The sequence below is a fragment of the Panthera onca genome, chromosome A1 (genome assembly GCF_046562875.1).
Source record: "Panthera onca isolate mPanOnc1 chromosome A1, mPanOnc1 haplotype 2, whole genome shotgun sequence".
NCBI classification, from domain to species: domain Eukaryota; kingdom Metazoa; phylum Chordata; class Mammalia; order Carnivora; family Felidae; genus Panthera; species Panthera onca.
In genome coordinates, this window is record NC_138339.1 from 141,349,522 (window position 1) to 141,361,903 (window position 12,382).

A 12,382-nucleotide genomic window follows, 5' to 3' on the forward strand; every position below is an offset into this window, starting at 1 on the left:
AACTATAAGAACTAAACAAACAATTCACACCTACATTGATTTAATCTTTAAATGTACTTTTTACTAACAGTGCGGGTCTCTTTGCATCTATATCCTATTTGGAGTTGGTTCAGATTCTTGCATGTGTAGATTAATGTTCTTCATCAAAACCATCATTCCTTCAATTATTTTTTCTATTTCTCTCTCTCTCTCCTCTCCTTCTGGTCTTTCCATTACATGCATCTCGCTATACTTAAGGTACCCCACATTTCACTAAGACTTCTTTTTCTTTTCATCTTTTTTTGTCTCTGGAGATAGATAGATAGATAGAAAGACAGACAGACAGACAGACAGAGAGAAAGATCTTCAGGCTTTTTGATTCTTTTTTCTGCCAGTTAAAATCTACTATTGAGTGCTCTAGAAAATTCTTCATTTCCCTTATTGTAATCTCAGCTCCAAAACTTCTATTTGGTTCTTCAACATAATTTCTATTTGTTGATTTTCTCTACTTGATGAGTCACTGTCATCGTACTTTACTTCTTTAAGCGTGCTTTCCTTTGGTTCTGTGAACACATTTAGAAGAGCTGCTTTGAAGTCTTTGTCTACCAAGTCCTCTCAAAGGCAGTTTCTATTGCCTGTTTTGTTCTGGTCTTATTTTCCTGTCATTTCTTTCCAGGTCATGTGCTCCTGTTTCTTGCATGTCTTGTAATTTTTTGTTGATGACTAGACATTTTAGATAACCTATTACACAACTCAGGATATTGACCTCCTTTCCCTGTGACAGGCTTGTGGTTATTGTTAATTTGTTTATTTGTGTGGTGCCTTGGCTAGATTATTTCAGCTAAGTCTATTTCCCCAATAGTGAGCAACTTCTGGTGTGGCTCCTCAGAGGTATAGCCTTGGGCAAGAACACAGTCAGTTACCCAGGGATAACAGTGGGTTTCCCAGGGTTCTCTGTGACTCTCTCTCCCTGATCTCTCTGCTCAAGTGTCTGCCTCATTTGGTATCATACCCAACCGTTAGGCTCCACTAATCGCCAGATGATTGCTCTATTACTTTCAATAATGCCCTGGGGCATAAATCACTCTACAGTCTGATCCAATTAAAGTCAGGCCAGTTTTTGTCATGATCCCATGAGGGCTCTTCTTAGCTCTCTCTTTCCACGGTTCTCTCTAGAAAACTTCTAGCTGGGCTGGTTGTTAGCTTATTGTTCTCATGGAGCTACAAGGTTCCTCTTGGTTGTTAATCTAAAGTAACTTAATATCTGTGGGCACCCTTACCTTTGAACTTTCAACTACTCTATTCCTTGGGATGAGCTTCAGAGATCTCTATTATTACAGGCTGCCTCAGTGCCTGGGTGAAACCTCTCCTCCACTGCAGTAGAAGTAGGGGCAAGGATAGTGGCCCACTCATCTCCAAGTGACATCCTCACTCTACAAGAAGTTGTGCTGGGCAGGGGTAATAGCTTCTGGCCTCCTCAGCTTTCCTCACCCTGTGGGCAAGTGGGGGCAAGAGGGATTGGGTCCTTCAGTCTTCTCAGCCTACCATGTGTGGAGCAGAGTTTCCACTCTACATGTGGAGGCCGGGTAGAGAACGAGAATGCTATAACTCTTAGCCACTTCTACCTGGAACAGAGCTTCAACAACACAAGCTGGGGGCTGTGGGAAGCATAAGAAAATCTGGTGACCTGCTCTTGCTGGGAGGACAGCCTGCTCTGGGAGCAGGGACAAGGGATCCTGTGCTTGGGCTACACATGCCTAGAGTGGAACTGCCATTATGCTGAGCCCAGCGATGAGGGAAAAAGGAGAATAGCCGTGGCTCAAATGCCACAGATTCTCAATGGTCTTACCAAGATAAAGACTTCCTTGAATAAATATTTCCTAATTTGCTATATGCCCTGAGGACAATCTCCAGACACTTTAAATGGTTTTCTTTTTGTTTTAACTTTCATCCATTATGATGTTATGGCTGACTCAATGGGGAGAGGGTCCAGGGGACTCCTCACACCATCGTTCCAGAAGCAGTTTGTCCATACTGCTTTAAGCGTACTTCATTTATCCAGAATATTTACGACATTATAATCTCATTACCTCAAATAAATCAGAAGTAAAGGCCAGGTTAAATGAAAAGGAATGTCCAAGTTATAAAATATTTTTAGAAAAAAAAATGTTTTTAGGTAGAATTTGAGAACTAAAGAGTAACTAGAATCATCTTACACAAGACAAGTCCTTAAGTCATTTAATGAATAAAGATTTTATTTTACACAAGGATCACTCGCATGTGTTAGGTTTTCCTAAAGACTTCTGGGTGATGCAAAGTCTGTAGAAGAAAGTAAAAACATTCCCATAATTATCTCAGATACATTACACTTATGTCAGCCAGACTCCTCTACAAATACGTGTTATATATTAAAATATGCAAACATACGTAGCTCTTTCAATTAATTCAAAGATACTCTGATTCAAAGAAGTGTGAATTACTGAGGATCTACTCTGTTAAATCACACCTATGGTAATATGATAAGTTCAAAATATACATACAGATACTTACATACCCATATATTTTGCTTATATGGATACTTACATACCCATATATTTTGCTTATAAAGCTTATAATAGCCTACCTTGACTTTGTCTGACGTCCGTTTTCCCCCAATGCCTCCAGAGCCAACGAGGAAGAGAGAGAACTGATTGTAACATATAAGTTCCTTCTCAAAATAAGAATAGACTGAAAAGCAAATGAAAGAAAAAATAAAGGAAGTTATTATCGAAAGACATAACCAGTTAACCACGACATGATCAGCAATTCCTTTAAAAGTTTCAAAAACAAAAAGTAGTCACTAGAAGGTCTGATAACTTAAAGATGCCCAAGTTTGGTTTATAAAGCATCTTTCAATTTCTTCACTACCGGTCTCTAGAAGGCAGAGTGAAGAGGACCTTCACATACCCTCTCTTGACTGTGAAACAGCAGTTTCTCTCTCCTCTTCTTCAACCTCCCCAACTGCCTATCCTATCTTAACTCTCTCCATCTCAAACATTTCACAAAATCCCACTACACAGTGCAGGTATCCAACACTCTCAAACATTCCAACATTCTGCCAAAGGACTCAAAAAGAGCCTGGAGGGGTTCCTGGGTGGCTCAGACGCCCCTCCCCTGCTCGAACTCTCTGTCTCAAAATAAACAAACAAACACACACACACTAAAAAAAAAAAAAAAAAAAAAAAAAAAAAAGAGGGGCGCCTGGGTGGCTCAGCTGGTTAAGCATCCGACTCTTGATTTCCACTAAGGTCACGATCTCACAGTTCCTGAGTTCAAGCCCCACAATCAGGCTCTGTGCTGACAGTGTGGAACCTGCTTGTAATTCGCCCTCTCCCTCTCTCTCTGCCCCTCCCCTGCTCTCACTTTCTTTCTCTTTCTCTATCTCTCTTTCTCTCAAAATAAATAAATAAATCTAAAATTTAAAAAAAAATACTTGAAAAAAAAAAAAGAACCTGAAATACAAAAGAAGAAGTGAAGATCAAGGTATAAGCTTCAGGAGGACAGAATCATGGGTCTTGCTCACCATTATATTCCTAGCAATCAGAATGGTACCTGGGACAGAAAAAGCACCTAACCAATATTTATTAAATTAATGAGTAATGAGGGGCGCCTGGGTGGCTCAGTCGGTTGAGCAAGTGACTTCGGCTCAGGTCTTGATCTCACAGTTCATGAGTTTGGGTCCCGCGTCGGGCTCCGTGCTGACAGCTCAGAGCCTGGAGCCTCCTTCGGATTCTGTTGTCTCCCTCTCTCTCTGCCCCTCCCTCACACGCACTCTGTCTCTCTCTGCCTCTCAAAAATAAAGAAAACTAATTAAAAAAAAATTTTTTTAAATTAATGAGTAATGAATAAATGATACGAGTTAGTGAATGAGTAAGCAAATAATGAATGAATGTAGGACAGCTGTCCCTCTTTCTACTAACTTCCTAGTGAGGGTGTGAGAACTCTATCTCCAGCTCTAGAAAATTAGAAATATGACTTTGAACTGCACACAAAAGAAAAAAATCTAATTATAACAAAAAATAAGGAAGGTCATGGCAATTTGTATTAAAATAAGATTTTTAACTGTATTATGCAGGAAATTGGATATCTGATTTCATTCGCACTTTGCGTATAAATTCTAATACATTATTACCCAATATCAAGCTGTAGTTAACTAAATGGAGTGGGTCAAGAGAAAATAGTAAAAACGAAAGTTAAGGTTACTGCAGAAACTTTGTTCTGAGGTATGTCACATGTCTGGAAGCTCAGGAAGAAGAGTAAAAGAAAACTGGGAGAGGAGTGCCTGGGTAGCTCAGTTGGTTAAGCGCCTGACTCTAAATTTTGGCTTGGGTCATGATCTCACAGTTTGTGGGATTGAGCCCCATGTCAGGCTCTGCACTGACAACGTGGATCCTGCATGGGATTCTCTCTCTCTCTCTCTCTCTCTCTCTCTCTTGATCTCTCTCTGCCTTTCCCCCAACTCTGATACTCTCTCTCTCTCAAAATAAACTTTAAAAATAATAATAAAAAAAAGAAAAAAGAAAACTAGGATAGTTGCAGCCAAATGTTGGCCAACTTCTGGAATGACAAACAAACACAAAAATCTAAAACATGGGGCATCTGGGTGGCTCAGTCAGTTGAGTGTCCAATTTCAGCTTAGGTCATGAGATCATGACCCCATGGACACAGGGTTTGAACCCTGTGTCGGGCTCTGTGCTGACAACTCAGAGCCTGGAGCCTGTTTCAGATTCTGTCTCCCTCTCTCTCTGCCCTGACCCCACTTGTGCTCTCTCTGTCTCTAAAATAAATAAACATTAAAAAAAATTTTTTTAAATAAAAAAATAAAAATCTAAAACAGAAAGGGGAGAAGGAAGAAGAAGAAAAGAAAGACAGGAAGAGGAAAAAAACAGACATGCTATGAAATACTATGAGCTGACAGAAATAATGTAGTAGGAGAATATTTAAGAGCATCAAAAATGTTCTCAACATATTATGTAGTAAAAACAAGGCAAGTTCCTACACAGCATATACAGTATGACCTTCCGTGTATTTAGAACAAAGATGATGAAGCCTATATTCCAACTATCAGACAATATCAAATTTCCCACTCTAATTTATTTCCAAAATTTTTGACAATAAAGATCTATTTCTTCTTTTTTTTTTATTTTTTTAAGTTTATTTATCTATTTTGAGAGAGAGAGAGAGAGAGAGAGAGTGAGCATGAGCAGGGGAGGGGCAGAGGGAGAGGCAAAGAGAACCAAGCAGACTCTGTTGTCAGCACAGAGCCTAATGTGGTGCTCGATCTCACAAACCATGAGATCATGACCTGAGCTGAAATCAAGAGTCAAACAGATGCTTAACCAACTGAGCACCCAGGTGCCTCAATATCTATTTCTTCTTAAACGTCAGAATAAATAAATTTTAAGCAATGTTTCTTGAGCTGATGTTTAATTACTAGTATGTCAACCTTTACTAAACTACTATAACCTTTTTTTCCCACTGCAAATAAAATATGGCTGTGGTGTTTAAACCACATTTGAGTTCAAGAGGCTTGAATGCACAACATTAAGAACTTAACCACCATTCATGAAAATGATTGAGAGCCAAATACGTTCCAAGTTCCAAAGAGCGAACAAAGACAAGAGTATCTACAATACTAATTATCCAGTGATGGTTGTCGATGTGTTCCTTCCTGCCAAGTCCAAACTCCAGTCCGCCACTACGTTCTCTGTACCAGCCGCAGTTTGCACCTCTGTGCTCTGGTCATGTGGTCTCAAATCCCCTGAAATGCCCCACTCTTCCCACCGCTACCCTAACCTGCTCCTTTGTCTCATCCTCACTTATTTCCTGAGAGCTTACAAAATTTTTAGAACGCTGATCGTTATCTTGGTTTCTCGAAAACTGGAAGATGAATGTGAATGTACTGATCAGTTTCTATGGTGAAGCACCACATGACACACACAAGGCCTGTCAATCTAACAATATTATTGTAAGAATTAAAAGTGACTTACCATCCATAAGAATTACTAAACCAGATCCTTTATCTAGGACATCGGCAATAACAGCTTCACATTTTAAGTTTCCTGAAATGAACAGCCAAATCAATCAATCATCTGTTTTTAAAAAGACCATAAGATCATTATATTAAGATATGAGAGAATTTAACAAAATCTCCACTGTAAGTTCAGCAAAACTAAAAGCTATGCTTTGATATAGTTTTCAAGGTACTGTTGAATCATTCAACATTAAAAGGAAAGAGAATACCTTAGTCACTACATTTGAAACATCAAGTAGAAACACAATAAAGATCAAACTTCTAATACCCAGAAAATCTGGAGACCAGCATAGCCTGAACTAGACCATGGTCTAGTTCACAATGGACACAAAGGGCTGCTGATAGGTTTCTTGTCCTCCATCTAATGCTTTTTTTTTTATCCCCAGGAGGAGTCACATGGCCTCTGACAGTACCAATGAAGCTGACAAATCCAGTGAGAGAGACAGAGACGCTGACATCAGTATCCTGATGCTTGTGGTCCTGAGTCTCATCACCTGCTGGGTTTCACAGGAAGATTATAAATAGTAGCCGTACCTTAGCTTTCTGTAGTTTAAAGAGGTTCCAAACCACAAGTATCTCGAATTTTGAATATTCATATTAGAGAGGCATTAGAGAGGTAGCTTTAAAAGTGCTTAAAGAAAATGTGCAGAAGCTACTGAAGAAAAATAATTCATGAGAAACGTAACTTGATGCTAAGGAGGTACACGAAATTAAGAAAAATATTTGCCACACCTTCCTATTCATATCACTTTCCAGGTGTAATCATTTTGGAGTATATGCCTGTGTCTTTCTCTTGATATTTAAAATCCCTAAGGGTGGGGCGCCTGGGTGGCTCAGTCGGTTAAGCGGCCGACTTCAGCTCAGGTCATGATCTCGCGGTCCATGAGTTCAAGTCCCGCGTCGGGCTCTGTGCTGACAGCTCAGAGCCTGGAGCCTGTTTCAGATTCTGTGTCTCCCTCTCTCTGACCCTCCCCCGTTCATGCTCTGTCTCTCTCTGTCTCAAAAATAAAGAAACGTTAAAAAAAAAAATTCTTTAAAATCCCTAAGGGCAAAAATCTACCTTACACATTCGTACTTTCCTTATAACAATGGTTCCCAAGGGAGCCCATGGTAGAGTGACTGGCACATGCCAGACAAAGGGAGCCTCCTGGCCTCTGCCCTGGCCACCAGTGCCACCGCCACATGCCCGCACACGATGCACACGTGCACACAAAACCTCCACGGTGGGGATCCAGACACCGTATTTCATTTAAAATAACAGGTAACTTAACGTAGTAACAGGCTGTTTCAGTAGGTAGCCAGGTTAGAAAATGTATCTAAAACTGAAAACTCTGCCTTGTCCATGGCAGGTAAGCAGCGGATGTCTGATGAAGGCAGTCACCACACATCACCTCAGATAAAAACAGTTGTGTGAAAACTTCTGCTATAACACTGAAATAAGGCTATTCAAATTGAAACAGTGAGAATCTCATACATTTTTTTGGTAAAATAAAAAGCTTCGGAAAAACATGAAAGGAGGATTCTAGCTTCTTGCTGACCTGCATGTTACATAAGGCGAAATGATAAATAAGCCCTTTTTTTGGTATTTTACCACCTTACGTGGTCAGTATTTAATTAGACAATATGCTGACATTAGAGCACTGAAACAAATCTATCAAACTATAGTCGAAGAATAAGAAAAGCAGCTTTACTGAACAAGTAGGATACTCCTGAGAAGAAGAAAATTCATTATTAAGGCAGACCTGATTTTACTTACTCTAAAAGAAAACAGGAATAGTTAATTACAACAAATCCTCTATCTTTTAATGCGCTTGCCTTTATGAAAATTGCTACCAACATAAATACCTGAGAAAAGAATCAAAAACCATTATTCATAGGAATCATAGCTGCCTATATACAATTACTAAGTTTAGAACACATGTATACAACAGAGATACTTTTTCAGTTGCTAATGACACCTGTATCATTAGAAATACACTGTTAGTATTTCGAGATAATTTAATAAACAAGACTATTCAAGGACAAAGCTTAAGGTCACCAAAATAGGTCCTGCTTCACATCAATCTATTCTAATGCATATCCACGCCTTGCGATATGACTTATTTAAAGTCACTCTAGGGGCGCCTGGGTGGCTCAGTCGGTTAAGCGTCTGACTTTGGCTCAGGTCACGATCTTGCGGTCCGTGAGTTCGAGCCCCGCATCGGGCTCTGTGCTGACTGCTCAGAGCCTGGAGCCTGTTTCAGATTCTGTGTCTCCCTCTCTCTCTGACCCTCCCCCGTTCATGCTCTGTCTCAAAAATAAATAAACGTTAAAAAAAAAAAAAATTAAAAAAAATAAATAAATAAAGTCACTCTGTGCCAGTTTAACACAATGACACAGTTTGGAAGGTTAGTCAGGAAATAAAATCAGGGTACAATTAAGGAATCCACGTATCAGGAACTCACCTGATCTGGGAAGTGGTTTATACAACTCCAAGTACTGCTCCCCATGGAGAACCTATGTTAGGGTAAACAAAATTTTATTGGCCGACTTTCCTGTTCCACAAGCTCTGCTATGAATATGGCTAATCACAAGTGATATTTCACTGGCCGCTTGCTCACATCAGTACTCCCCCCAAATTATCTGTCTCAGTTTGGCTTCTACTTCTTAATCATAATCATAATCAATCATATTCAGAAATAATCAGCCTCCCAATCTAAAGACTGTTAGATCTGTTGGAGCAGAAAAGGTATCTGTGTGTTCTTTCTTGACATTCATAAATCCTTACTGACTGGTAATTATGGATTACTTACTGATGCAAACACTAAACTAGGCTATATTTCCAGGGCTTATCACTGTGCCTGGAACATAAAGGGTAATTAATATATATCTGTTGAATAAAAATGGATAAATTGGGGGTGCCTACATGGCTCAGTCAGTTGAGCATCCCAACTCTTGATTTTGGCTCAGATCATGATCCCAGGGTCATAGGATGGAGCCCTGCATTGGGCTCTGTGCTGAGCATGGAACCTTCTTAAGATTTAAGATTCTCTCTCTCTCTCTCTCTCCACCCCTCTCCCTCACACACGTTCTCTCTCTAAAATTAAAAAAACAAGTTGGGGTTCCTGGGTGACTCAGTTGGTTAAGCCTCCGACTTCAGCTCAGGTCATGATCTCACAATTTGTGGGTTCAGGCCCCGTGTCAGGCTCTGTGCCGACAGCTCAGAGCCTGGAGTCTGGTTCGGATTCTGTGTCTCCCTCTCTCTCTGCCCCTCCTCCCCTGCTCTTGCTATGTCTCTCTCTCTCTCAAAAATAAATAAAATATTTAAAAATAAAATAAAATAAAATAAAATAAAATAAAATAAAATAAAATAAAATAAAAGTTTTAAATGAATTTCAAATCACATGTACCAAATACAAACAACTCAACTAAAACACAAGAGAGTATTACAACCATGTTCAAAGTAATTACAACCATGTTCAAAGCACTATCATTGTCCGTATTTCCTTAGTGTGATATCTTACAAATTATCTATAGATACAAAAATAGACATAGATGCATCTTATAAATTAACTATCAGTAGATACTAAGGACACTGTGTAACTCGAGAGACACTTAACCTCAATGTATGGAAGCAAGAATACACCAATATATGTAGGAAAATAATAGGACAGAAAAAACAAAATCTGACCCATATACTCAAATGACCACACCCCACTGCCATGGGACACCTTTAATTCTGTCTTCCTCCGAACCCAGAAGGAGAAAAAAATGAGACAAATGGAGGATGGCCCACCGTATCAAATGGCCTGGACACTCAAGGTGGGAAGACAGGGATTTCAATTCAAGAGGGCTATTATTTCTGGCCACAGATTCTGAACACCATTCATGATTTTTCCAACTCCTCCTGACTCTGAAGGAGTACAGTGCAGAATTCTGAAACATTTGCTTTGACTGTTTGCATTTCAATTATTCAAACAGAACTGTATGCAGCAAATACCATGGGGCAGTGACTAAAACAACAAACTGCCTGGTCCATATCTCTTGCCTCCCTCCCAACTCATCAGATACTCAAATAAAAGAAGTTCTCACAGATTCAGAGCAGCAATGGGCGAACCGCTCCTCCAGTAAATGGGTCCTCCAATCACCAAAGCCAGAGAAATTGGCTCACAGCTCTAGGATTCAACAGCTATCCCTGGACTCATTCTTGACTCCAAGAAATGAAACATGCCCCACCTCAAAAGCTTTCTCACAGTTGTTCACACCTTCCTTCTTGAAACGACTTGTCCATTTTGCTTCTCAGATACCACATTCTCCCGCTATTCCTCAGAGCTCATACCTTGCCAGCCATTCCTTCTCGGTCTCCCTTGCTGATTCTTCCTCATGTCTTCAACCTTTCAACACTTGTAGAGTCCGGTCCCTGAGCTCAGGCTCTTCTCTACCTACACTCACACGTTACGCTACGTGATTTCATCTAGTCTTGGGTCTTCAAATACCACTTCAAGTCTAAGAACCCCAGCGAGACCGCTACCCCCCAAACTCATGACTCACATATTCAACTGCCCATTTTACATCTCTACTGGATTGTATAAGAGAATCTCAGGTTTGTCCAAAACCAACTCCTGACCATCCCCACCTTGAGGTAACTGTATACATCTATCTTGTTATATATATGTTCTATATAACTACTATACATACTAAATATATTGTATATAGTTAATTATAAATCATGGACAGAGACATACATGCATATATTTCATCCCAGTTACAAAAAACTTCATCTTTGACTCCTCTTTCCTTCGACTCACATCCAGCCTTTTGTTTAAATTACTATAAGAGACTCTTAACTGGTTTGCCTGCTTCGGCTTGGCCCCCATATAATCTATTCTCCACACAGAAGCAAAAATGACCCTGTGAGTCAACACAGCCAGATCATATCACTCCTCAGTTCAAAGCACTACAGACTGTCTCCCATGTTAGTTAATCAGAGCATAAGCTAAAATCCTTATAATGACTACAAGGCCCTCTTCTCCTACCACATGCCCCACCCCCAGTTCATCCTGTAACAGACTGGCCCCCTTGCTGCTCCAAAAACAAGCCAAGTATGCATCTGCCTCAGGGCCTTTTACACTTGTTCTCTCTGGCTCAAATACTCTTCCCAGATCATTACCTGGCTTGCTCCCTCACCACTATCATCAAGCAAGAGTTATCACATCCATCTTATAGATAAGGAAACCAAAGCTTCAGAAAGTTCTGTACCCTTGGTCAAACAGCAAGCAAATGGCAGAGAGAGGATTGAGAACATTATGTCAGGGTCGTAGGACTGGACCTAATTGCTGTTTTCTTCTTTCTGCTTGTCCTTTCAACTAAGTCTCTTCTCTTATATGCTCAGAAAGGAAAATCAAAAGATATGCTAAATCTTTATTCCTGAACCAACCATGACAAACTATTTTATTAATACATATGCCCGCAAACAATGTGACATTTATCAATCATATTTGAAGAAACCAAAGAAAAGCAAAATAAAGGTTTCTTATTACTCTTACCTTTTCCAAGCTGATCGGAAGCTCAGGAACCCCTCCTAACCCTCCACCTACTAAAGGTTTCTGAGCTACGATAACTCCAAATGTAGGCAAACAGGAGAAGTCAGAGCTTCCTTCGTATATAAATTTCATATCTTTTGGCTCCTTCACCGATGCTCCCACGCCAAGGGCATACATAATAGTTTCCAGCTCCGTGTAAGCAGAAGAAAATGGAGGGAATTTATAGCCAATGGCTCTAGCCTATGAGAAAGGTATACGAAAGTGTTTTTTCAATGATATTTTTGTCAAATCCTTAACATTTTAACTTTTTCAAAACTATTAACTGCTTACGTACCTGGTTTTTGCTTTTGAAGACAGGTGAATAGAATGTCATGTTGGTGAATTTCATGGAGTGTCATAATTGTTTCATTAGATTTTATTTTAATAGAAACCAATTAGAAAGTGTGTGGGAAAGGACTTCATTTACAGATAAGAACTTTTTTTATAATTTGCTTCTTACTAACAGTATGTCTCATTTTCAAATTTCCTATCTCTGACGGTGAGAAGCCCAATTAATTCAGCAACTATTACAAACTCAAAAATACAAAAAAATAGTAATAATAATGAATAGGTCATAAATAGCGATAGTGAATCGCCCTACAGGAGCTACTGTATAAAATTAAATGTAAAAAGGGCAAAACGCTGCTTCATGCTTGTAAATTAGATGGCCTCAGAATGGTTTTAGTTAAAATGAGATTTTACCTTAAGTTCCTGGCTGGGAATGTCCCTCATCAAACTGGATATTGTATTTTTCTACTTAGTGATGATA

The 12,382-nt window shown here is 39.5% G+C and overlaps 1 protein-coding gene across 1 annotated transcript in view; it reads right to left on the minus strand.

Annotated features, from left to right (window-relative positions):
- The window catches only part of HSD17B4 (hydroxysteroid 17-beta dehydrogenase 4), an 85,290-nt gene that overhangs the window by 34,888 nt on the left and 38,020 nt on the right, over positions 1–12,382 (minus strand). Inside the window, exons 13-16 of the mRNA XM_060636300.3 lie at positions 11,578–11,814; positions 8,497–8,548; positions 6,009–6,080; positions 2,603–2,706 (exon numbers count right to left, since the gene is read on the minus strand). Coding sequence (XP_060492283.1) covers positions 2,603–2,706; positions 6,009–6,080; positions 8,497–8,548; positions 11,578–11,814 — 465 coding nt within the window. The remainder of the gene's footprint in view (positions 1–2,602; positions 2,707–6,008; positions 6,081–8,496; positions 8,549–11,577; positions 11,815–12,382) is intronic.